The sequence below is a fragment of the Daphnia magna genome, linkage group LG10, assembly GCF_020631705.1.
Source record: "Daphnia magna isolate NIES linkage group LG10, ASM2063170v1.1, whole genome shotgun sequence".
Taxonomy (NCBI): Eukaryota; Metazoa; Arthropoda; class Branchiopoda; order Diplostraca; family Daphniidae; genus Daphnia; species Daphnia magna.
Genome location: NC_059191.1, coordinates 987412 through 1012397, shown reverse-complemented (window position 1 = coordinate 1012397; position 24986 = coordinate 987412). Strand labels below are relative to the sequence as shown.

General features: G+C 40.9%; 3 protein-coding genes and 3 long non-coding RNA genes across 11 annotated transcripts; 4 read left to right on the top strand and 2 right to left on the bottom strand.

Annotated features, from left to right (window-relative positions):
* The first annotated feature begins 338 nt into the window (after positions 1–338).
* LOC116932635 lies at positions 339–3648 on the top strand. The gene is made up of 3 exons (XR_004399612.2): positions 339–498; positions 638–744; positions 799–3648. It is a non-coding gene; the product is annotated as an uncharacterized LOC116932635 (long non-coding RNA).
* A 1021-nt stretch (positions 3649–4669) lies between these two features.
* LOC116932563 (recombining binding protein suppressor of hairless) lies at positions 4670–16815 on the top strand. Of its 3 annotated transcripts, none has more exons than XM_032940333.2 (10): positions 4670–5069; positions 10628–10918; positions 11003–11348; positions 12587–12854; positions 12937–13273; positions 13352–13526; positions 13616–13753; positions 13849–14258; positions 14960–15145; positions 15219–16815. In XM_032940333.2, exons 1-10 carry the CDS (start codon positions 5043–5045, stop codon positions 15438–15440), a joined length of 2400 nt encoding a protein of 799 aa, XP_032796224.1. In that variant the 5' UTR covers positions 4670–5042; the 3' UTR covers positions 15441–16815. The 3 variants fall into 3 exon arrangements, with proteins under 3 accessions (XP_032796224.1, XP_045035550.1, XP_045035551.1); XM_045179615.1 differs by lacking the exon at positions 4670–5069 and adding an exon at positions 8122–8432; XM_045179616.1 differs by lacking the exon at positions 4670–5069 and adding an exon at positions 10247–10509.
* LOC116932628 lies at positions 14295–17727 on the bottom strand. Of its 4 annotated transcripts, none has more exons than XR_006651698.1 (3): positions 16960–17727; positions 14480–15713; positions 14295–14342 (listed from the first exon to the last, which is right to left on the bottom strand). It is a non-coding gene; the product is annotated as an uncharacterized LOC116932628 (long non-coding RNA). The 4 variants fall into 4 exon arrangements; XR_004399600.2 differs by having other exon boundaries at positions 14295–15523; positions 15594–15713; XR_006651699.1 differs by having other exon boundaries at positions 14295–15713; positions 16960–17121; positions 17212–17727.
* Positions 17728–17897: 170 nt separating this feature from the next.
* Positions 17898–20414, top strand: LOC116934694. Its single transcript, XM_045179653.1, has 6 exons — positions 17898–18223; positions 18284–18358; positions 18444–18608; positions 18669–18743; positions 18813–19343; positions 19407–20414. Exons 1-5 carry the CDS (start codon positions 17941–17943, stop codon positions 18887–18889), a joined length of 675 nt encoding a protein of 224 aa, XP_045035588.1. The 5' UTR covers positions 17898–17940; the 3' UTR covers positions 18890–19343; positions 19407–20414.
* Positions 19659–21687, bottom strand: LOC116916457. Its single transcript, XR_004390656.2, has 2 exons — positions 20026–21687; positions 19659–19930 (listed from the first exon to the last, which is right to left on the bottom strand). It is a non-coding gene; the product is annotated as an uncharacterized LOC116916457 (long non-coding RNA).
* A 246-nt stretch (positions 21688–21933) lies between these two features.
* On the top strand, positions 21934–24925 carry LOC116932566. The gene is made up of 9 exons (XM_032940335.2): positions 21934–22093; positions 22158–23078; positions 23141–23259; positions 23316–23465; positions 23536–23646; positions 23707–23847; positions 23917–24030; positions 24097–24277; positions 24341–24925. The coding sequence occupies exons 2-9, from the start codon at positions 22161–22163 to the stop codon at positions 24827–24829; spliced, it is 2223 nt and encodes a 740-aa protein (XP_032796226.2). The 5' UTR covers positions 21934–22093; positions 22158–22160; the 3' UTR covers positions 24830–24925.
* The last annotated feature ends 61 nt before the right edge of the window (positions 24926–24986 follow it).

Sequence of the window (24986 nt, the reverse complement as noted above, 5' to 3'; positions counted from 1 at the left end):
GACAATATGGCAGCCAGCATTAGCGGCCATTAGAGCCACCGATTTTCCCACGTATTTCGTGCATGAAGCAGCATACTGTTCTAAACTAAACTTGTTATATCTCATACGACTGCTGGTCTCGATTCTTCTGTTCCATTTGTCGTAATTCAAAATTTCAATCAACTGCAATGGTCAGAGTCATATAATTATACACAAATGAGAATAGTAGAGACACGTGAGTAGTTTTTCAGTTTTTCTTTCGAACAGAACAGCGAAATCTGTTTTTAAATATTATCTTGGTGCTATTGCTACTATTTTGATGAGTATGGCAACGACTGGTCAGAGCATTTCGTTACAGACGCCTCTAGCAAGTTTTTGTTGCTCTCTCGTGCATCTGTTGCATTGCATTGTTTGTAAACGTGAATTGTACGGTAATTGAATTTAAAACTGTTTCGGCCGTTTTCCCAAACCGCTTGGTTGCATGCGTGTGAAAATGACACATGATTTGATTTAAACTTGGTAAGAGATACAGTACCATCACGTGTCTAACTAACTTGTTCTGGCTTGGCGCCTTTTATTGTAACAGGTCACACTATCTGAAGTCGATCGATTCTGTATTCGTATTACATGGCTTTCTAAATTCTATTTTATTAAACAGTTATCAGGAGCAAGGATTGTCTTGGCAATCTGCTGGATGAACACCGAGGCTGAGCTTCGTTGCATCAAGACAACCGAGAAATATTGAGTGCTGTTCTCCATCTTAATGTGAGTGTTGGCATTTCGATTTTTATTGCATGCTTATTTAACAGTTTGTAATAGGTATTTGAATGATAATTCAGCCTGTTAGTGAAACATGGTAGCCAGGTAGTCTTAAGGATTCCCACAAGGTGGTGGAGCCATCTGAGATTTTGGGGTGGGCTCAACGAAAACTAAACAATCAGTCGGCCATGATAGTTTTACGTCACCAGTAAATAAGCTGAGGTTTATTGCCCAGGACTTAAACACACACACACACACACACAAGGATTCAGAGACACTCACTTGTAGGAGAAAATATCCAATGGTGATTGTGGTAGTATCCATACTGTCCCTCTTGTAATAAAAAAAAAATGTTTTGATTCCGGCTCTCTCCAACAAACTGTATATCTACGTTGTCTTATTGGTTTAACATTGTCGCGACTGCTTCACACACCATCCCGGTGTTTAATGCCGGAATGGAGTCCCACATTTTTTTTATTATCATTATATTTCGCCAGCAACAAACAAGTGGGAAAAAGACGTTGATCAGCTGTGCTCACACAAACCATAAAGAGTCGTTAAATTAAAAGAAAAAAACAAATTAGAAAGAAGACGAACATTCGATTTTTTAATATGTGTGGTCCTTTTTACAAAGAGTAATAAACAGCCAATAAAGGAGGCGGTGCAACGGATCATTAACGTGACGACGAACTCCTTTACACGATTGAATGATTCGATCATATAGGAAAAAATACGCAGCAAAAAGGGAATGTCTGGCGGCAGTAAAAAATGAATCAAATAATAAAAAAACACACACACACACAAGGGAACCCTCTGCGCACCGTGAATGAATATGCGTGTGAAACCAAAATTTTAGACTTTTTTTTGTTGAGCTACGGCTGCGGTTACTGTTTTTCTTCATTCTTAACCCGATTCATCGCCCAACACTTCATTAAAAAACAGAGTCTGCAGTGGTGATCTTTTTATTGCCGTTTTCGAAAGATTCTACGCAAAAAACAAAAATTTCTTTTTTTTTTTGTTTTCGAAAAACGTTATTACATCATAAGGTGGCCATAAAACTTCATTGCTTAAGTGCCAATTATTCTTTTGTGAGAATCAAAAAGCCATTGAAGAGAAAAACGGTCAACTAACATTGTCATCGTTCCGGTCGTCGGCCTTTTTCTTTTTTTCTTTTCTTTCTTCATAAATAATGGATCCATACGATATTAAAACCTCTTGTGGGTAAGAAACTCTTTTTAAGAGAAAATCTCGATCTTTTGCTTATTAAAAACCGCCGTGAAAAAAAAAATAAATGTTTTCTATTTGAGAGAGAGTCAAAAGCGGGCACGTTGTACATAGTTGGAGAAAATGAATGGTAACAGCTGTTACTCGCCTTTTAAGCGATCATTGTTAAACGTGTATAGCTCAAGGAGTTTGTTATCCATTCAAGATTTTTGTCCCCCTGACCCTCCGCCCCGTCTTTGCACGTCTGGCAAACACCTGGATCTTCAGGATGTGATGAATGGACACGAGCCAATTTCGAAAAATGACCGTTGCCACGCGCCATATGACACACGGGGAGCTTTATCCGAGGGTATGACACTATGCCCATTTCCTTTTGTTGTTTTTCGTTCGTATGGGAAGGACTTCGACGCCATTTTAGGTCCGAAAATATCCTGCTGATTTCCTCTCGATAATCAATTAAAAATCGTTTTCTACCATTTCTGTATTGGTAATTTTTTTTTTGTTTCTCTCTTCGATAATCAATAATTAAACGGAAGGAAATAAAAAAAAAAAGAAATCCCGAAATTGGGGGGTAAGAATTTTCTTTTTTTTTAAATTCTTTCTGGTTGGTGTGAAAGCATCCGCGAGCTTCCCACGCATCTCTGACATTATAACATTTTTCTCGGTCGTTGTTCATCGGCGTCGTCTCTTTTGCGGTCGGCCATTAATAAACAAAAAAAAAAAAACATACAGAAGCGAAAACACCCCCCTTAAAAAAAAAAGAAAAGAGAGAAGGAGGAGGTTTGATTATTAAATATCCTCGTATCGTAGCCATTTCCTATATTTAGTACGAAGCGCATGCAGATGACGCGCCTCGTTTTCAAAACTGTTTCTTTTTTTTTCTTCTTCTTCTTCGTTTGCTGTGCCGATCGTATACGTTGGAGGGGCCACTGTCGTGAGAAAGTCGTAAGGGTGATTAAGAAAACATCGATCCTGCGTTGTCATTGCGGTCAATCGGTTGCAATATGCCGAATCTATCGTTAAATACATTTCTTGTAATTTCGGCCCGAAACGGAGGAAGACGAACGGCAACAGCGCATGTGCGTGAATTTGCGTTGTTATTCGATTTTTACACGAAAGAAAGAAGAAGGTCTCGCAGTTGTTGTAAGGTTGTTACAAGAGGTAGCGAACGGCTTGTGTTTTGTTGCATGTGGAGGATAAGAGGATGGATGGAAAAGACCGGAAGTGTGTCGTGTGTGAGAGGCTCATCATGCCGACGTTCCCACACGACGGAACGTCGCGCGCACAGCCCACCTTTCCAATGCCACACACACACAATTGCTCCCGTATTTTCTTCGTCTTCTCGTTCATCGAGTTTTCTTTTTCTTATTTTTCTGTAGACTTGGTTTAAAATATTTAAATGGAATGAATGCGGCGTTAAGATCGTCGTTTGTTTTTCTTTTGAATTCTCTTATTTTCAAACGATTTCGACGACTAGGGCGATACGAATGCGCGTAACGGACCGATTTGCATTTGTTTTTCTGTTTGAGAAAATCGTTCGTCCAATTTTGTTTAAAAATGTATTTCAAATGTCTTTTTTCGTATGACCCTTTTTGAGAGCGAAATTGTGTTCACACCGACAGCCTTTCGAGGGTCGTTGCCTTTATTAACGCAACAACCTTGTTGGTGTTAACCGTCGTAGAAAACGAATTTTTTAAAAGTAAATTGCATTTGTGATTCGGCTAACCAATCACCGATGAATCACCTGCTTGTCCACGTTGATCAATTTCGATTCCACAAAAACTAAGAAAAGGTCGGAAACGACTTGAAACAAGCGCATTTTTCTGTTGAATTTGTCTGTTTTAACTTTTTAATTTGATGAAATCATTCAAAGTAATTAGGAAATGGTATAGTCATTGTTTCATGTGGAATTCGTCCTTTGGTCATCTATGTAGATATGACCATGTCCTTGTCGATGGGCATATGTTGTCCTCGAATTGACGATGCATGTCCGTGCGAATGTTTTGCCTTTCTTTTTTTTTTGTTTCCCTTTTAAATCTAGGCTTCGTACCTGTAGGGAATAGGATCAAAGGAGCAATTGTTGTCGTAGTTTATTGGCCATGTTTTCGGCCGATTCACCTCGTTTAAAATGCTATACTCAATTTGATTATTCCCTTGCCGTTGAGCCTATGCGTTTAAGCGCATTTTGATTTGAATAAAAAGAAGCGGAATCAAACGATGATGGCACGCAGATGCCGTGTTGGCTGCAGGTCCTATGGACCTTGACGGAATGTTCGTGCGCCAAGATGAGCAAGGGCAGAGGGCCTTGGAAGAGTCGACGGTCCCGACTCACTGTAATTATTACGTGAATTTTGTGCTTTTCTTTTGGCTGCTGGGTGGGGCCTTGTAGGAGGTGGTTTGCCCCGTCCGCAGTCCCGCAGCTTTACCTAGCGTGATTATGGCCAGAGCCAATCAGAAACGACCTGACGTCCATTGGCTGTCGTCAAGCCAACCATCGCACGCCCCCTCCCAAAACTCCCGACGACGCTACGGCGTCGCTGCACCGTAATCCCGCAGCGACTCACGATCTCTTTTTATTTATTTATTTTGTGTGTGCGTGTGTGTGTGTGTGTGTGTTGGTATCCGCCTTCCTCCCCCTCCCGCCCGTGCGCTCGATCGATTCTCGCCCCTGACTTGGAGATTCTCTGCGCTATTATCCGGCGGAATGAATCGACTCGACAGACAATACAATCAGAACCATCCGCCATTGAAGGTTCTTCCTTTCGTTCCTCCAACAAGTTTTGCGTCTCTTTTTTTTTTAAATTCATCAGTTGTGCTGTTTGGTTCATCGTTGGCTTAAATCCTGGACGGCTTTCTCTTCACACGAAAACTTAAACCAATTCGAAGTCGACCTTTTAAGTTGTGTGATGCCTCTGCGCAAAGGCCCTTGGAAAAGTGTTGAAAACATCTTGCGCATCGACATCTGAGCCGAAAGACTTTTATTCCGACAGTTCCGCCCACGAAATAGAACGCAGAATATTTTGCGGGTTTTTTGTTTTGTTTTGTTTTGTTTGTTTTGAAGAAAAAAAAGGGGAGAGAGAATGAACGATGCCTACATCGACACACAGGTAAAAAAAATTAAAAAAAAACAAGAATTTGTTTGATTTTTTTATTTTTTAAGAAATTTTTTGAATGAAATTTGATGCTCGAGAAACATGGGATAAGACTCTTTTTTTTGGGGGGGGTAACATAATTGGAGTCGGTGGTCGCTTAGTCGAGCGTAGGACAACTCAAAAATCAACGCACCGTGACCAGTGTGTGAACCTCTTTTTTTTTTGTGAAAGGTTTTCTTTTTTTTTTATTTATTTTAAAGTTAAAAAAAAAAAAATCTGTGACACTTTCGGTCAGACGCTCTCGTCATGTTTGTTTTTTTAAGGTGGAACTTGTTAGCGCTCAGGTTGTATTCGTCTTTACCGGGATTTCACTCTCACGCTGTTCGAATCGTTGTGTTAATAACAGATTTCACCACAAAAAAAACGAATTGGGCTGTGAATGGAGCGATAAAGGATTTTCTTTTTAGTATCGGCCATTTTAGACCTTTTGGGTGGCCCCAACCTGTTGATTGTTTGGCTAGCCTACAGCAACAGCTCTCTAACTTGCTTTTCTTATGGCAGTATTAAATTACCTTCTTTTGCAATTCTCTCAATGTCTTAACACACAAAAAAAAAGAAATTGGCCTTGCCCATTTTGTTTTGTTTAAAGGGAAAGGTATGTGGATTTTGCGTGGGAATCGGACGAACGCCGACGCCCTTTAATGTAAAACGAAGCGTTTTCGAATTTTCTCCCTCTTAAAAATTGTAATCGGAATGAACGTTGTAGCGTATACGACGTCTGTGTGGAATAGTCGTGAACTATTGTGTAACCCTACATCCCCCCCCCCCTATCTTTGTTCAATTGAATCCATCAGCCCTCTGCAAATAACATCCCCCCCTACCGTAAAAACATACCGATATGCTCGTTTTTATTTTTTTCCCACGCATCTCCAACAATTGGACGGGTAAAAATGAAAAATGATGACTCGATGCGCGAGGGAGTAGATCATTTTAATTTGTCGGGGGGGGGGGAGGGTATCGAAAGTAGTGCGAATAATTAACGTCCATCTTTTAGATGATGAAATGTGTACCAAAGTTTGAAACACACGCGCAGTTGTGTGGCCTTTTTTTTTAAGGGGGGGGGTTGTTTTCCTTATTCCCACGCTTTCTATAGTGTTACACACCCTTTCTTGTTCTGCTATGGCGCAAACATCCAATCAGTGACGTAACATTGAAGTGCAGGTCTCTAGAAGCGATCCATTTTTTTTGGGGGGGGAGTTTGTCAACTGTTCTACATCAAAATGGCGTTGTGTGTGTTTTTGTCTGGTCTTCACAAGAGTTGAGTTCAATTTGAGAAACGAGCGAATCAAAATCCCGACATAGGAAATTGTTCGGCTCCCACGTTCACGGAAATTAAGGACCCCCCCTCCTTAAAAGAGAAAAAAAAAAGGGGTAGAGCGGGCCATCGAGAATGATGTTGCTGTTGTGAGTTACTGCGCCGAATAAACATGTACGTGTGTAACGTTAAGGTACAACAGGTGACACTGACCTCGTCGACGACCCCAAAAATAAAAAAAGGCCTTCCACTTTTTTTGTTTTTGTTGTTGAAAAACTTACCGGAGCATAAACTCGAGACTCCTGGCACCTCTCTGACCTCTTGACGAGCGCAGTTGCGTCGTTCCACTTGTTGCCATTTTGTTCTCACGGCCTCTGCTGATGATTCGGCAGCGCATTTGCCGAGATGCGCTTGCAATGTTTTATTTCATCGTCGATGATTTAAGTTTTTCTTTTTCTTTTTTTTAAATTTCAAACGTAAAAAATAAAAGGAACAAAAACAAAATGTTGTCCAGAAATTATTTTTAGTTCAAAATTTGATCATTTTTTTTTTAAATTTGAAATGGGAAAATTAGAACGAGGGCGGAGCTTCACAGTTGACTAAAGAAAAAAAAAAGAAAGGTGGAGGAGGAGGAAGCGGGTTTTCAACACCCCACTTTGTGTGTGTGTGTGTGTGTGTGTGTGTGTCTCCTTTCCGTGGATGCTCGACTCCGACGTCGTTCTCACACATTTGCGTCGGCGGGAAATTTTTTTTATTTTTTATTATATCTTCTTCTTTTTTTATTTGATATTTATTTTCACTGGTGTGTGTGTGTGTGTGTGTGTAGATAGGAGCTTCTTGTTGTTCCCATCGAATTCTTTTCTTCCTATTTTTTTTTTTTTACCTTTTGCGGAAGGACTGAATTTCGTCCCGCGTGTTACCGCACATGTGACGTCATTTTAAAGGGATTCTTTCATTTTTTGGCTACTTGTTGCCAAAGGACAGACAACACAATAAAAAGAAAATGTTTCTGTTCCCACGTTGTGCTCGCGTTTCAACTTCCCCTTTAGCTCCGCGCTATGCCTCTCTTTCTGTGTGTGTTAACAAGACGGGGGAGGGGGGGTCATTACCGGAAAAAAAAAGCTAACGTTTTTTTTTTTTTTAATTTGATGAGTAAGTAACCCCCTACTAGCACAAGAGTTTAAGAAAAATGGGGACACGCCTTCGATGTGTTGGCACTTGCATCCAAAAGAGTTTGAGGCATATTCAATGGAGAAATCGAATGATTATCTATTTCAATTGTTGAAATGTTCCATTCGTTGGTGTGGGTTTCCCTGAATCTCAATTTCTTTAATTATCGGATTTTCTTATTCATTTGAATCAATTCGATCTTAGAATTAGAAGGGAACACACACAAAAAAAATGATTGAATTTTTCAGAAAAATCGAATTAATAATTCAAAAAAAAAAATCTATTGTGAATTATTCATATAACGAAAGAGTGGGGGGAGATTACCTTCGAGCAGATTGAACGTTGCGATGGAAATCTATCAGAGTACACACATCAGATGGAGAACACAAAAGAGACCTCCCCCACCCTGTGACGCTTTTCAACCCTCGGCTTTCTGTTCGTGTCCGTTTTGTTGGGTGCATGCAGGCGAGAGGTGCGTACAGCTGCGCACATACACCACCCTCCCCCGACTCCACCCTAGGTGGAGGGAGAAACAAAACAAAAAAAAACGGGGGCAGCCGCCGCCGTCGTTGGGTAGACGAGAGTAAAAACTCAGTTTTTAGTTGGACGACGGTTGGACTGGAATCAGCACGTTCTTTCCGACAGTGGCCCCTCTCTCAGCCGTGAATTTCTCTTGCTGTGCGTGTTAAGTTGACATGTGTTTGGACGGCCGTCATTAAAACATTGCCGATTTTCAACGATTTAATTCGAATTGTGGTGAAATTTTGTTGTTGTTGTTGTCATTGGAGAAATAGGGTTTAAAAAAAAAAATGCCCGACGTTGCGCCCAGCACGATGGACCTGGATTCGGAACCTTACACACCGAGCGCGCGTAGTCCGCTCGCTGATACTTGGGTATTTTTTTTGTTTTTGTTTAGTGCGCATTTTGTTTTTCTTTAAATTAAAAGGCGGCATTTTTCAAATGATTTGGGGAAAAAGTAAAAATTGATTTTTGGTGATAAGAAATGGTACGAAGATTATTGTTTCGGCGATAAGGATAACGTGGACTCAACGACATACACATGCTTGCACCGTGTGAAAATAGAAAGAGAGAAGCCGACCTGTGTCAACATCACGATTGCGTTGTATATAGGCAATTGCCGATTTTTACGACTCTCTCGGTCCCGATCGTTTCCTGTCCGTTCCCCTCATTTCGTCTTCTTTTGTTTTATTTACACCCAACTCAATCTTAATTTTGGAATCAAATTCAACAGCCAACATTTTTTAAAAATTCAAAGTTTCCAGGAATTTTGAATTTGGCGCGCTAGTTTGTTTACATCCACGTGAGTCTGTGTGGGAAAAACAACTCGTTTGTAAGAATAGCCGAGTTGTACACCAAGTAGTTGTCCCTTTTTTTTTTTTTTAAGGGCGGAAGGATATGCGCCCGGGGACTCAAAATCAGAGGAAGGTCATTTTTTGATACATGACAAAAGGTTAGATGGCAATTGACTACTGTTGTTGTACTAGCACCATAGCCATTGCTAGAGGATTGCGGGCTATTTTTTTTTTTCCCAGACGGCCAAATTCTTTCCCACGAACCCCAGAAAAATAAAAAAAAAAAAGGGCCGGCTGGGGTTTTAGGGTCTTCCTCCTATGTGTGTGTGTGTGTGTGTGTGTATATCCCGTCTCTTTTCCTGCCACCCTCGCGGGCGGAGGAGGAGGGACATTCCATCGGTCCCAGCAAAACCCACCAGCTCTCTCCTAACTGTAATAGTTCGCTTAAACGAAAGTAATCGATTCGTGTTACAGTTGCACAGATCAGTTTTCTTCGTTTCCCCCCTCCCCTTTGCCTACTCGTTTTGATCCATTAAGAATTCTCTCGTTTCAAACAAACAAAAAAAATTTTTTGCATTTGCAATCGGCGAAGATTCGGGCCCGGCTCACGAATTTTTTTTGCAGTTTGACTGCGATCTCTTGCTAATTTGACAGAACAGAAAAGTTAAAGAGATGCGTTTGCGTGGGAACCGCCTGCGGCCATCAACTTTTTGTTTTGTCTTACAAGAGAAGGGGGAGGAAAAATAAAAAAACTATGTGTGTAAATTTCGTACTAGTGGTCCCAAAAAACAATTTGTTCTTTTAAAAAAAAAAAGAAAAGAAAGAGAAGGGAGAACACACACACACACACACAAAATCAGGGGAGGAGAAAGAAAAAGGTCATTTGATATCCCTCCAGAAGAAACCTTCAACTTCTGAGTTGGTGCTTCTTTTATAACGTGGTGTAGAGGCGCTAGGATACACGGCCACCGACTTGCATTTGACTGTCGGAGACTGTGGGAATCGGTCACTTCAGAAAAATAGTCCGACCTCCTCCGCCCTGGCTGTGCATTTTCGGTTGGTGTTTAGTGAAACGTTTGTGTGTTTTGAATAGTTGAATCTCACCAAAGGACTATCCTCGATCGACGGGTAAAAATCAAACGCGAATTCATTTCTCTTTGAAAACAATTTGAAGTTGATTTGAATTTAAAAAAAAAAAATTATATTGTCTGTGTTATGTTTAAGTTTTTGCAGCGACGTCATTCTGTTGTGTACGTAGCCAAGTGGGTGGAGAATAAATAGTGGGGAGAGTGGGTCGAGAAAAGCGTGTGGGAACCGGTGCACCTGTCGACGCTCGGGACTGCGCACGTCACGAAATTGTAGAGAGAATAAAATCATTTCTTTTTTTTTGTGCCTCCCTTCATCGGGTCAAGTGTGAAATAACAACTGACTGTGTAACGGGTAGGACAGTAGCACTGCGACCGAGCTACTGGTGCGGTCTCTTATCGCGACATTTGGATCACATCAGAATTATCTTATACAAGAAAATGTGTCGTCATCACTTGTCGTCCTAGTTTTTGGGGCAGTAGGTTTGTCAGTAACAGTTTGGTACGGTTAAAAGAGGTTCGATTAGCATTAGTTATTAGACGTTGAAGGGATGCCTCTGGCTAAGCCTTTGGTGAGTTGCCGGACTGAGGACGATTCGCCTTTGATTTGATTTTGAAAAACAAACATGAAATTTGAATTTTGAATTGAATTTTTTGTTTTGTTTTTTTGTGTTTGTGTGTGTGTAACAGGCCCATTACGGGTTCAGTTTGAGTGGCGGCTACGAGGCTCAGCACAGCCGCGAGTCGGTGGATTTGATTGGCGGAGTCAACAATAGCGTGGCCGTGACATCTGGGGCTGGAACGGTCGGCTCATCCGGTTCGACAGTCGTCGGTGTGGGGCACGGAAGTGGCGGTGACGTGGACGTTTGGTCCAATTCGCACGATCCTTACTCACCGCACAATCTTCATCATCATCAACAGCAACAACATCACCACCACCATCAGCAGCAACAGCAGCAACATGCCGCTTATTACGGACAGGTAAATCACATCCGCCTTCGTTTCTCGCAATTTTCAATCATTTCAATTTTGTTTTGTTTTTTGTTTTAAATGCGAAAACGTTAGTCTGTGGGTGGAGGGCAGGTGATGACGGAGTTGTTGAGCCCTTCGCATCCGCCATCGTCGTACAACATTAACCAGCCTCAACAACAGCAACAGCAGCAGCAACAACAACAGCAACCGGGACAGTTCACTCCGACTGAACAGCATCCGGTGGATCTATCGAATTCGCAGCAACGACCGCCCAATCCGGCCGTTTCTGCCGCCACGTCGGCCGCTTTCTACGGCCTTTCGGCTGCTGACTACAACAGCGCACATTCCAACACCGCTGGAACGTCCAGTCAACGACGCAGTGCAAGTGACACTTACAAACCGAACGGACTCAGCCTCTCGCTGGGCATCCCCGATTCTGGTAAATATACTATACGGTGTAGGGTAGATCGGTCACGGTGCCTCCCCCCCCACCCCCTTGTAACCGGAAAAATGAAAAAGAAAAGAGAGACGGTCACCATGTGTTGGATATCGATTTGCGGAACTGGAAGTGTTTTCACGGTGAGGGGGTAGGTGGAGGGGTAGGTGTAGGAGTGCCGATCGATTTATCGGCAGAGGGGAGGCAAATGCATTTTGCATTAAAGCTGTGAATAACGTCCACTTCTCTCTATAACTTTGTATGTGTGTACCCCTTACCCCATGTATACACACACAGACACACTCATAAGCCCACCCTTTTGGTTTTGCACCCCAAACACCCACCCGTCTCCAACCCCCCCTCCCCTTTCCCTTCTTCCATCCGCAACATCGAAATATAGCCAAGCGTGGGAACTCAACCGGGCGCTTGCAGGTGTCGTTGATCCTCTCTCTCTCTCTCTCTCTCTCACTATCCCTCCTCCATGTCTGCCTGGACTGGTAACGTTCGTTCTTGTCACAAAAAAAAAAAAAAATGCTTATTTCTCAACCGGATAGAGGAAGTAATAAGAGCAAATGTCATCATTTAAAAATGAAAAAGGAGAATACGAAATAATGAATTTAGATTAGGTTAGATGTATTTGTTTATTTTATTTATTTCAAAAAGGGTAGAATTATGGGAAGAGGCGGGACATTTAAAAAACAGTATGGAAGCTAATGTAATATGCATCGCTTCTAAAATAATAATAATAATAATAATAAAAAAAAGTGTTTGTGTATGCATGTGCGAATTGTTGCAGCCGGAGTGGATTCTTTTTTCTGGTCTTTTTTGGAAAGGGAGGGAGGGGCATTGCGTAGAGGAGGACATGGCAATGTGCCGACTTGTGTGTCTAATCTCGTGCAGCACCCACTGCTCCGTTTCCCACGGCTTTTCTTTTCTTCGACGTCGATCGCCCTACGCACTGAAGGTTTTTTTTTTTTATTTCGTTTTACAAACGCAAGAGAAGAAGTAAGAATTCAAAAGAATATTTTTTGATGTATTTGATTTTTGTTTGGTTGTTGTTGTTGTTGTTGGGGGCCGTATCATCCCCGATTTTTCGCCTTGGCATTCCGGAAGGGCTTATTCATTTCTTTTTTTTGGGGGGGGATATCCTTTCAAAGGATGATGTCGCGTAAAGCTTCAAAATAGAAATAAAATAACATTTGTTTGAAATAAAAATAAATAATAATAATTTTCGGGATTAGTTGGTGGCACGAGCGGATTGATTCCGGGCTCGCTGACTCCGCCGGACAAGGTGATTGGAGCATCGGCCGATTTGAGCGGACATTTGCTCGGTCAGCAACAGCATCATCATCTTCAACAGCAACAACAGGGAGCTCAACAGCAGCAACAACAACAACACCACAACCCTTACGCCCTGGCGCATCCCAGTTCGGCCATGGCTCCGACTCTCCAAACTCCGCCGTCGCCGCTCTCCACTCCGTCGCCGCCCGTCCCTATCGATCGATTTGGGTACATTTGAATTTATTAATTTGGTTGAAATCCTTTTTTAAACGTCCCTTAACATTTGATTGGATTGAATGGATAAAAATAGGCCGACCGGATCGGCGTATAGAGGCGGAACAAAAGAGCAGCGATTAACTCGGGAGGCGATGATGCGCTACCTGCAGGAGCACGGCGACATGGTGGTGGTCATTCTACACGCCAAGGTGGCGCAAAAATCGTACGGCAACGAGAAGCGCTTCTTTTGCCCGCCGCCTTGCATCTACCTGTACGGCGACGGATGGCGGAGGAGGCGCGAGGCCATCCAGCGCGAAGCGGCCGCCAATGGCGCCTCGCCCGCCGAGGCCGAAGCTGCGTCCCAACTGTGCGCCTTCATCGGCATCGGCAATTCCGATCAGGACATGCAACAACTCGACCTCAACGGCAAAGTATGATTGATTTTTAAATCTTTGAAATTTTGAAAGACAAAACTAAAATTGAAATGGATTTGTTTGGATTAAAAACAGAGTTATTGCGCGGCCAAGACGCTCTTCATCTCCGACTCGGACAAGCGCAAACATTTCATGCTGTCGGTGAAAATGTTCTACGGCAACGGCCAGGATATCGGCGTGTTCCACAGCAAGCGGATCAAAGTCATTTCGAAGCCGTCCAAAAAGAAGCAGTCGCTGAAAAATGCCGACCGTGAGTCCCCCCCCCCTTTATTTTTTTTGTGTGACGTGCGCAATGCGTGATGACTGACGTTCTCTTTTTTCGATATGATGGCGGGACAGTGTGCATCGCCAGCGGGACCAAAGTGGCCCTCTTCAACCGACTTCGTTCGCAAACGGTCAGCACGCGTTACCTGCACGTGGACAATAACAATTTTCACGCCAGCTCCACCCAGTGGGGCGCCTTCACCATCCACTTGCGTAAGACGTTTGCCCCCCCACCTCTTGAAATGGCAATGTTGGTTTTCATTTTTTGTTTTTTTGTTTTGCAAATGTTTCACATTTGGGGGTGGCAGTGGACGACAGCGAATCGGAATCGGAGGAATTCACGGTGCGCGATGGCTACATCCATTACGGCAGCACGGTCAAGTTGGTGTGCAGCGTGACGGGCATGGCCTTGCCGCGTCTCATCATCCGCAAAGTGGACAAGCAGATGGCCGTGCTGGACGCCGACGACCCCGTCTCCCAGCTGCACAAGTGCGCCTTCTACATGAAGGACACGGAGCGCATGTACCTGTGCCTCAGCCAGGAGCGCATCATCCAGTTCCAGGCGACGCCTTGCCCCAAGGAGCCCAACAAGGAAATGATCAACGACGGAGCCGCCTGGACCATCATCAGCACCGACAAGGCCGAGTACCAGTTCTACGAGGGAATGGGACCTGTCCGCAATCCCGTCACGCCCGTCCCCATCGTCCATTCATTACACGTGAGTTTCTTCTTCTTCTTCTTTTTTCTGTTTGCCTTTTCTTTCTGGTCCGGAGTTGTTTCGTTTTTGGGGGGAATCGTTAACCTATCAGAAAATAATGAAACAAATTTAAAATTAAATGTCTGGATGGCATTGGTCAACAAAAAAACAAAGAAAAAGAAAACTAGAAAAGGGGGTGGGGGAAACTGGGGAGGAAATAGGCGTGAGAATAGCAGACGGACCTTCTCACGCTCGGGCCGATGAAGGCGCAATGGTGACAGAGGTGTTTTATTTTTTATTTTTTTCAACTTATGTTTCTTCCTTCCTTCCTCTTTCCTTTCGTCTTCGGGTTTTTTTTTTTTAGTTTGTGATATTATCCAATTTTTTGGGTGGCGAATGCGTTCCCACGGGAAAAGTATGCGAGCGATTTGCTGTGTGTGTGTGTCCGCTACTACTCCAGCTACTTAGTTTTCGTTTCCCACGGATTTGTTATATCGTTGACCGTCGCTGAGCGTTGACCACCAGCCGACCACTACAATCAACACGGGATGGCGGCCAACAATGCGGAACGCCAATTTCTGATTTCATTTGATTTCATTTGATTATTTTCATAACCATCTTCTTGCCTGTCTATCTCTTTTGCGTTGTTATTATTTTTAAATGGACTTGAGATAATTTTATTACTATTATTTATTTGTTTATTTATTTTTTAAAATAAATAGTTGAACGGTGGTGGCGATGTGGCAATGCTGGAATTAATGGGCGAGAATCTGACACCGAATTTGAAAGTGTGGTTTGGCGACGTGGAGGCAGAGACCATGTTCCGCTGTGAGGAGTCGATGCTGTGCGTCGTGCCCGATATTTCAGCCTTCCGTTCCGGATGGCAATGGGTCCGTGGACCAACACAGGTAAAAAAACAAAAACAGAATTTTTGTACATTTTTTGAAATTGTTGATTTTATTGATTTAAAAAATTGAATAGGTTCCTATTTCGTTGGTGAGAAGTGACGGTGTCATCTACGCCACACGGTTGACCTTTACCTACACACCTGAGCCTGGGCCTAGGCCGCATTGCCCCCAAGCTCAGGAAGTGTTGCAACGAGGTGGCGGTTCCAGTAATGCCGTCAACCCGATGGGACTCGGTTACGATAACCAGCACATGCATCATCAACAACAGCCGCAACAACATCATCAGCCAATGTGAAATTCAAACAACAGCAGAGACATGTGTAAACTGGACGATTTTTTACGTTTTCTTTTTTTTTTTTTTTTAAATCCAATTCTACTCTAGAAATTCCAAAAGGAAAAAGGATGTTTTGTTTACGGGGGACGAATTCTCTTTTAAAATTTTTTTTACCTGACCGACTGGTTTCCAGTGATAATCGATGTGAATCTGTTTTATTTCTTTCTTCTTATTATTTTTCTTTAAATGGCTCTCAGCTTTGGTGGTTGGATATAGTATACATATAACCTTTCTCTGAAACGATAGAACGAACGAACGAGAAATTAGGAGAGGACGAATTCGTTCGTTGGACGAAAACGTGAATCATATTATTCCATTAACATAGAAAAAGAAAAGGTTAATCTGCAGTGCGTCATAATCTCTCGTGTTAACTGAAGTTGAACAAGTTGCACGCTTGTTCGTCTTATGTAATAACGTGAACGAAAAAAAGCCGTGCTATTTGTTTTTTGCGTTGCGATCAAGTTTTTTTTTTTTTTTTTTAAATATTCTTCTCATTTTTTATTATTTTGGAAAATCGAAAAATATTCGTTTTTATTTTGGAATGTGATTTTTTTTTGTGGGTCGAGTCTGAATTTTTGATGTGGCGACGTGTGTCTCTCTTCCTAATCAAGTATTTTGTTGGGCTGTTTTTAGCCGCTTTTTTTTAAATGTTTTTCGCAAGGAACGATTTCCTGTTTTCTCTTTTTTTAAGGGTGGGACTTTTCCGGATACGGAAGAAAAAAAAAAAAGAAATTGAAAACGTTTTCCTCGCGAAAATGTCTTTACTTTCGATTTTTTTTTTTTTAAATACCATTATTATTAATTAATTATAATTATAATTATTTGCAATTTCGTTGGTTCGTTTCATTTGCCGCTACGGTCTTTTCTTTTCTAACAAACAAAAGAAAAGGAGATATTTGTGGGTTATTTTTTGTTTTCTTCTTTAGTTCGTGATTCCCGGGCTCGGTGAAAAAACATGTGTCGTTTACTAATGGGGAAAAAAAATGAGGATGGGAATGTTTATAATGTAACCCTTTCATTCCCCCCAGTTCTATTTCGTGTAAGTGTTGCGCAACGATGTTTAGTTTAAAAAGGAAAACACAAAAAAAGTGGCCCATCTTTTGTTCGATTTTGTTTCCCATGTACTCCCTTTTCCCCACACGTCATGACTGCTATAACTGCCTTATAATATGAATAATTAATTAATAACAATTGATTTTGTACAGTGTTGACCGTGCTAGTAAAGTGAGATGATTATCGTCGTGCTTGCTTCCTTTTTTTCTGTGACAACGGCCGACTTTGTGTCGCCCGTGAACGTATGCAGAGCAGGCAATATACAGAATGTCAAAATGACAAACATTTTCTTGTGTCTTACATTTAGTTTCTTTTGTTTGTCTTCTTTTACGGGCCAATATCCCTTTGCAATGAAGGAAAATGGGGACCAACACAAAGATTCCCAAAGGCCATATACTAGAGACTTTATTAAAAGGTTAGCTGATACCTCTAAAAAATTGTAATCAGGACAAGAGCTTTTGGCTGCAGACGAATGAGATTGCACTGGACCAACAGTGTAGAATTGTGGACTAGAAGGGATCACCAAAAGCCACTAATGTCACCTGATGTTTAAACCAAGTCCATCAACATCCATGTTTAGATACAGCATCTACCAATAAAAAAAAAATTAAATTGGACAATGTTATGTCTTGATTGTTGGCTTTTTTGCTTGTTTGCTTTGTTAGCAAAAAAAACTAACTTTAGACACTCCGATTACCACCAGTGATCATTGAAAGAGAAAGTCATGCTAGATGGTGAGGTAGTAGCCAAAGGGAAAAATAGAGCAAAGAACAGGGTAAGCCAGGAACTTGGGAGAAGAAGTTAAAATGGAAATTGGATCACAGGGATGGACAGTGAAATGTACAAGCCTAGCATTTTCCCTTTAAATGTCTTTCATGGCTTTTGTTTGATTTTGCAGTCAACAATTTGCAAATGATAACAGAGAATGGTATCCAGCTTATATATCTCTCATAAGATGTTACTTATGGAACTTATCAACGGTCATTGCAGAAAGACGTTCAAAATCAAAAGAGAAATGACTAATCGTAGAAGGCATAGAAGGTAAAAGGGAGCCATCATATCAATTTGTTGTGATTATGAAATTCAAGAAAAACTTGGTTATGTTGGCGATCATCCTGTTTTTAGTTTTTTTTTAGGAACTGCATAAGAGTATTCAATTTCTATTTAAATAGAAAAAAATTACTATATAAAATCATAATAAGGGCAGAGTCATAGAACCCTGGTTGGTTCACTATGGCATTCCCCCCTTGCAAAAAAGGGGATGCCTTGAGCAAGCCAAAGGTCGAAAAAATCTAGGTTTTGGGGGCGGAACTTATTTTTACCGCCAACGGTCGTAGCGCCGTCTGGGAGAATACTAAGAAACTTTCGGTAGTGAAGAGAACCGAGAGAACACTATACAAGGGGGAAAATGGCGGCTAAGCGTCGGTGCGCTGTAGCTGGCTGTCAAGTGATGTATGGAAAAGAAAACTCTAAAGAAAACGGAATAACTTTTTTCCAGATTCCACCATCCTCTTTCACTGATTGGAAGTCGTTGGTTTCTTCCGGTAATTTGACGTCTAATTCCCGTTTGTGTAGTCGTCATTTTGACGATGCCGACATTGTGAAGGGTAGGACAATTGGAGGAACGTTTTTCCCATTTCAACGTTGGAACTTGAAAAGTGATGCAAAGCCCAAGCATTTACTGAACATTGGTAAGGAAAACAAGTCACCCTTTTAACTTTTCTCTCTGATAATAATACTTTTTTATGTAGATCAACCAGTGCCAACCCGAGGACTGAAGAGTTTTAGACAGCCATTTCAAGAGAGGCCCAACGATAACCACAAAGGTAGTTGATGTCACACTACAATTATTATTTTAACAGAGAAAATTGCATTTTGTACATTCATTACCATAATTTGAACCATCATTAGGGAAAACCCTGGTCCATCGGAACAATGTAGAACAGGGACTACAGACCAAGACCTTTTATCAATGTGGGCCTCGAGCACTGAAGAAAGAAGTTGGGCATACTCCTCCTAAAAGAAAGAGAAACAGTCCAGGAGATGAAAATAGTAAAAACGGATCTGTTGAAAGTGGTAAAATAACTACTGTCTACTATTAACATATAACAATGTAATTTATTTGTTTTTTCATAGTTGGAGAAAGATGCGCAGCAATGTCTGTTGATATTCAGGATGAGAATAATGAATTGCAGCTAATAGACAATAGTGGTGAGTACCATGGCTGACATAAGTCTAAACATCCTAAGTCTAATACTATATGATGTTCTTGTCAAATAGGATTGGGCGAGGTAATGGAAGATCAGACAATCGTCGAAACTGAGCATGAGATTGTTGAGCAATCACAGCAAACATGATGGGTCAATCTTGATCAGGACGGTCAGGATCAAAGAAGATCAGTCGCTGTCGTATCATTTCCACGGAAATCTTGTATCGCCGATCGGATTATCACACAATTTCTCTTCGTACGAACATCTCGCGCAATTGGTTACAGCGTTCGCTGACACAAGTCCTTGTGGAACCATTACTCAGTGTTCGTTGATAGATTTGGCGAATTCCCCGTCGTCGCGATTGCCATATAGACTAAACGAACACGGCCATGTGGTATCGTTGAATTGTCAGCTTGTAGCGCACAAGTGTCGGCAGTGTGTCAAATGTCGCAACTTACGAGATAACTTGATGAAACGCAAGAGATCATCCGACATACGAGCGAAGAAATTTAACATAACCAGCAAGCAGAGAATGAACACCAAAGAGCTAAAACTGTATAGCTATCAGAGCAAAGTGCGTTCACTGGAACAAAAAGCAAAGGTACATTATAGATACATTTTGAAAATGTTTAGTTCACTTAATAATCGCAGCTCCTTTTTACAGACTACATGCACCTTAATAAAGGAGCTCAGACGTGATTATCGTCTGTTAGTTTCAGAGGCTCGCTCGACTGAATACGGTCGTAAAAGGATCAAGCATCGATAGCAGTGAGCAAATTGTAGTATTGGCGACCATCTCAAAATGCCTTCAACATAAAGCAAAGCAATCCGATATCGCTGCAGCTGACCTTAAAAAGTGTATGGAAGATATTCTGCTGAAGGAACTAACTTCTAGATACGTAGACTCACTTCCAGAACGAGAAAAAGTCGACTATATTAATGATATCGCTATATATGATGTATGTGGATACATGTTAAAAGCACGACCGTCTGTAACAGTATGTCTTGATTGTAAACATTCAGTGCAATGCAACGAATTAGAATTACCACCTGATTTCAATTTTGACCATTTCACTGGCTTGAGAACCCGTGGTAACCTCATTTTCGTGACAGTGAATATGTTTCAAACTTTCCGGGTAATTGAGTCAATAATTGAATCTCATTTCAATCCGATTAGTCAGATGTATGCTGAAAATTCATTTGAAGAATGCATCACAAAAATTTCAAATGCTCAAATATTAAAACTGTTCTGAAATATACACCGTGATCACCATCTCCCTTACCTAATAAGAGAATATGTTGGCGTCCGTTACCATTTCGAGTCAGTTCGCTTGAAGAATTTGATGTTATCGCAGTCAAAAGCTGTAAAAGTTTCCAATGCCAAATTATCAAAACATGCTTAATGTTTTTTGTTCGTTACCACTTCAGTGACATGAATCACTTTTCCATCAGTTTACCAGTTCCTTTGTTCGTTACAGTTCACTCACTAAATCACTTTCTCATAACTTTACCAGTTTTTTGTTCAATGATTAGTTCAGTTGATAAGTCTCCATAACTTACCAGTTTCCTTGTTTGCTACAAGTTAAGTGACATAAGTCACTTTTCCATCAACTTTCTGTACCTGCTAAGTGTTTGTAATTCACAGATAAAGCTATAAACTAATTTAAACCTGTGGCGTATGCTCTTTTTACGAATGTATTTGAAAACAAAATTTAAAACACATTTGAACAATATCAATTTGTGATTGTTTGTCGTGTGTTTGGCGGTTTCACTTTAAAAACTTAGAAAATTCTCTGTGTTTATGTTAGAGACTCCTCCCAAATTTGATGGCTAAGTAAAATCCTTCGCAATTGGCCCAGTTGTTTTACAAAGGGATATTGTGATTGGCGAATGCCTAACAAGCCCGGTAGAGGCAGTGCAAGCGTCGGAGCAAAAACTGCCATATGGCTTCACAAGGTATCCCCTTTTTTGCAAGGGGGGAATGCCATAGTGAACCAACCAGGGTTCTATGACTCTGATAAGGGTGCGTTTTATCGTCAACTTTTTAGCTCAACCCGAACCTAAATTGAGCTCAATCAGTATTTTTTCGTTAACCAATTCGTCACAGTTGAGCTCGATTTCCGTTTTATGGTTAACAAAAAGTTCAACCAAGGTTGTGCTCGACCAAATTTTGCGAGCTCAACCACAGTCCAGACTGTGGTTGAACTAAATTCAAGTTGGTTGACCCTCCCACTTTATAATAATTCTTTAATCTGGCAACCTTTTTTTTGTTCAAGCCATCACAGCAGACGGCTTTCTTTAGATAGGGAGTGGCACGTGGTTCGTGGTACACGTTTGTAAATTTGTTTTTCTATCACAATAAATATTAAAACACCTTCACAAGTGTGAAGGTGTTTTAAGGCCAATAGGTAAAATATTAAATAAAAAAATAAAAATATATAAAATAAAAAAATATAAAATAAAAATATGTTAAACTTTGTAATAATTCCTACATTAACATTTATTACCATTCCAGAAATTTGAGATTAGAGATAAGTAAATAACTTCTGAATAGACATTGAAGAAATTGAGTCATCTGCATTTTGTTGTTACAAATTTTTCATGTTGACGTTTTTCGTCTGCTACTCCACGCTAATCAATATATTACAAAATTTTAGCAAATTTCAATAAACTACGTAATACTATTATCAATATTTTTGAAAAATTTACCGACACCGTTATCTCCTAAACCAACTTTTTTTTATTTCTATTAAATTTACAATTAAGCATTTCTGAAAGGGATGGGAAAGGAGGAGGAGCTTTCCATATGTTGAGATCAATTTTCGTTTTATGGGTAACTGCGTAGTTCAACCAAAAAGTTCTACTCAACCAACGTAAAAACCGTTTTATGGTCAACCAAAAAGTTGAGCAGCTCAACTACAGGTTGACGATAAAACGCACCCTAACTGTCATACAAAGCGAATGTTTACAAAAATCCAAATTTGGTGCCATCTAGCGGTTCAAAAGTTGTTTCAAATAATTTTTCCGTTTTAAAGATTTTAAAAACAAATTTCCAATTCATTTTTTGTAATAAACAATGAATAGTTTACGCCTTTATTATTGCTGACCAGTATATGGTCTCAAAGCAAGAATAGACAAAAAAATTATGCTGGTTCACGTTTTATTGTACGAGTTTTTATTTGTTGTAGCCAGGCTGTAGTTTGATGTATTGGCTGGAGCAGACGAAATTCAAAGCGTATTGAAGTTTGAGTGAGTGTTTCACACGTGGTTTTAATAGTGTAACAGCTTTTTGCTGTTTTAGTTATAGAGAAGTATCTGTAACCCCGATCGTTCACTCCATAATAATTTGCAGTAAGTCTGATGTATAACCTTGAGACGAATTATTTTTGATTTTCCCACCTTATTGGTTTTCTAGGACATGTTACGTTCGAGTGCTAAAGGCCCAGGATTTGGAGGCGTAGTTAGCGGCATAAATATAGGTGGTGAAGACCGTGCAATATCTCGTGGTAGAGGCCGGGGTGATGGCGATCGTGGAATATCTCGTGGTAGAGGCCGGGGTGGTGGTGATCGTGGAGGATTTCGAGGTAGCAGCAGGGGTAGAGGAGGAGGAGATCATGAAGGATTTCGAGGAGGTGGAAGAGGCAGAGGAATGGGTGATCGTGAAGGATTTAGAGGAGGAAGAGGCAGAGGAATGGGGGATCGTGGAGGATTTAGAGGAAGAGGCAGAGGAGTAGGATTTCAAGAAGGGTTTAGAGGAACTAGCCGAGGACGAGGTGTAGGAATGCGAGGAGACAGAGGAGGTTTCCGGAGCTCAAGTGGAAGTTTCAGAGGAAGTGACCGTGGTGTTAGTAGCCGAGGGCGAGGTGTAGGAACTCGAGGAGATAGAGGAGGTTTCCGGGGTTCAAGAGGAAGTTTCAGAGGAAGTGACCGTGGAAGTGACCGTGGAAGTCACGAGAATGGTTTTGGTAGGGGTGTACGTGGAAGTTGGGCTGATTCAGATAGCCTTGGTCGTGGTGGATCGTTTGGACGTGGTCGGGGAAGAGGACATCTGGCTCCTGCCGTTCCAAAACAAATGCCAAATCAAACGCAGAAAGAATCTGAAATCCAGTTAGGTTTACAGCTTTATGTTATTTTCAAGAAAACTCCAGTTGTTATTCATGAATTGGAGAAGCTACCAGGATTTCATTCCGTTAGTGATCCACCTAGCAAGAAAGAACTTGAAAAGATTATCTTATTCAAAGACATAGCATCTCTTGAAGCTGCCAAGACCACCCTTGATGAACACAAAAATGTTCAGTCTGCAAAACGAATGGGTGTGGAATCCAGTTGTAGAATGGTTGTTTATATTTTCATTCTAAATTCAAATTTTTATGATAATGTTTTTTTTTTCTTTTCCAGTTAAAAACTCCAGATGCTTGCAAAGTTTATCTTGGATTTAATGAAGCTGTTGATGAAATCGCTGTCAAAAAGCTTGATGATGGAATAAAAGAAGTTGCAATCTTGAGTGAAAAAACTAGGCAATTTAAAGCATTTTAATGAGATCTTCAAGTATCATAATCAATTTAATTAATAGCTGTGAACTGCAATTCGCAACATCCGAACAAACTAGGATTGCATTTGGAAAATTAAAGGGTATATGCCAAAAAATAAAGAATCTACTTGATATTCAAAAGTACGAACCCATGGATTTAATCGCGCTAATAGGTCGCATGCAAGAAAACCAGTGAGTTCCCACGTTTTTGACCAGTTAATTGTCGTTTTTTTTAAATATTTGTTTTAATCAATTCATTTAGGGCTTTAATGAACAAACTGTATCTGAGGTTCAGTGAAGCTTATGATTTAAAAAAAATTAGTGATATATTAAAGAAAACTGGTGCAATGGAGGTAGTTCTTCCTCTGTACAGGTAACATCAATTAGAAATTCAAAAGATAAAATTTTGCAAGTGTAAATTTACACTCTGCAGCTGCACGGCTCAGTTTGCAACTCGTAAGGAAGCAGTGGATGCAGTTGGGAGATTGAAGACCAAGATAGGTGAAAATGCCCTACGGTTTGTTAATTTGTATTGTGAATCATTAACGACAGACAAAAATCTCCATCCAAACAAGTGAGTTGATTACCTGCTTTTGAATTAGTAAGTAGCTTGTAATAACTGTTTAAACTTTTTTTTATTTAGGATTGTTCTGCGGGATGTTTCTAAAAACGTTGCCTTAAAGGATTTTGTGACTAAGTTCCCTAACGCGATTTCTGTTGTTATCTACAAGAAAACTTTCCCAGCTTCCAATTTTTGGTATTTTATTTACCCCATTTTCACTCTTTTTTTAAAGCTTCATTCTCCAATTATGTTTTATTGTAGCCATGCTCATGTTGGTTTCGGTACCCTAAAGGAAGCTGCCGAAGCCAGAGAGCTAACAGACTTAAAAATTGCAGGCAGAAAAGTGTATATTTTCCCGGCATATTTGGAATTGATGCAAGATTTGCCCAATTTAGGTTCACCCAAAAAAAAGAAAGCGGTAAAAGATGTCGAAGCTGAAGAGGTAGGCTACTGTCCGTCCAACAATCTTGTTCCTGCGTTTTTAAATTTTTTTTGCGTTTGTTAGGAACCACCAAGCAAGAAGAAAAAGACAGAAAAGGGTAGTGAAAAGAGTGCGGATGAAGAAAATCCAGAGGGGAGAGATGCCGAGCGTGGAGATGTAGAGAATGAAAATGCCGAATGTGAAGATGTAGAGGATGAAGATGCCGAGTGTGAAGATGTAGAGGATGAAGATGCCGAGTGTGAAGATGTAGAGGATGAAGATGCCGAGTGTGAAGATGTAGAGGATGAAGATGCCGAGTGTGAAGATGTAGGGGAAGAAGATGCCGAGTGTGAAGATGTAGGGGAAGAAGATGCCGAGTGTGAAGATGTAGGGGAAGAAGATGCCGAGTGTGAAGATGTAGGGGAAGAAGATGCCGAATGTGAAGATATAGGGGAAGAAGATGCCGAGTGTGAAGATGTAGGGGAAGAAGATGAAGAAGAAGAGGATAAAGGAGAGGAAGACGAAAGTGAAGGCGAAGACCACCACGAAGATGAAGATGGCGAATCTAACTAAAGTGATTAAAAGGGTTACTTCTACGCCAAATTTTTCTTCTTGACCAAAGTATTTAAGTTTTTAGAAATACAGAATTTGAATTGCTGACTTTCTAAACAATAGATTTTGTCTTTATTTTGGTATTATTTTTGCTTCATAATCAGAATGTAAATTTTCG

Bases quoted from the DNA above. Each gene is read 5' to 3' on its own strand.
- LOC116932563 (XM_045179615.1), top strand. From the start codon at position 8,349: ATGCCCGACGTTGCGCCCAGCACGATGGACCTGGATTCGGAACCTTAC. The intron at 13,274-13,351 runs GTATGATTGATT...GATTAAAAACAG, and splicing joins AACTCGACCTCAACGGCAAA to AGTTATTGCGCGGCCAAGAC. The intron at 15,146-15,218 runs GTAAAAAAACAA...AAAATTGAATAG, and splicing joins GGGTCCGTGGACCAACACAG to GTTCCTATTTCGTTGGTGAG.
- LOC116934694 (XM_045179653.1), top strand. From the start codon at position 17,941: ATGGCGGCTAAGCGTCGGTGCGCTGTAGCTGGCTGTCAAGTGATGTAT. The intron at 18,224-18,283 runs GTAAGGAAAACA...TTTTTTATGTAG, and splicing joins CAAGCATTTACTGAACATTG to ATCAACCAGTGCCAACCCGA. The intron at 18,744-18,812 runs GTGAGTACCATG...CTTGTCAAATAG, and splicing joins GCAGCTAATAGACAATAGTG to GATTGGGCGAGGTAATGGAA.
- LOC116932566 (XM_032940335.2), top strand. From the start codon at position 22,161: ATGTTACGTTCGAGTGCTAAAGGCCCAGGATTTGGAGGCGTAGTTAGC. The intron at 23,079-23,140 runs GTTGTTTATATT...TTTCTTTTCCAG, and splicing joins TGGAATCCAGTTGTAGAATG to TTAAAAACTCCAGATGCTTG. The intron at 24,278-24,340 runs GTAGGCTACTGT...TGCGTTTGTTAG, and splicing joins AAGATGTCGAAGCTGAAGAG to GAACCACCAAGCAAGAAGAA.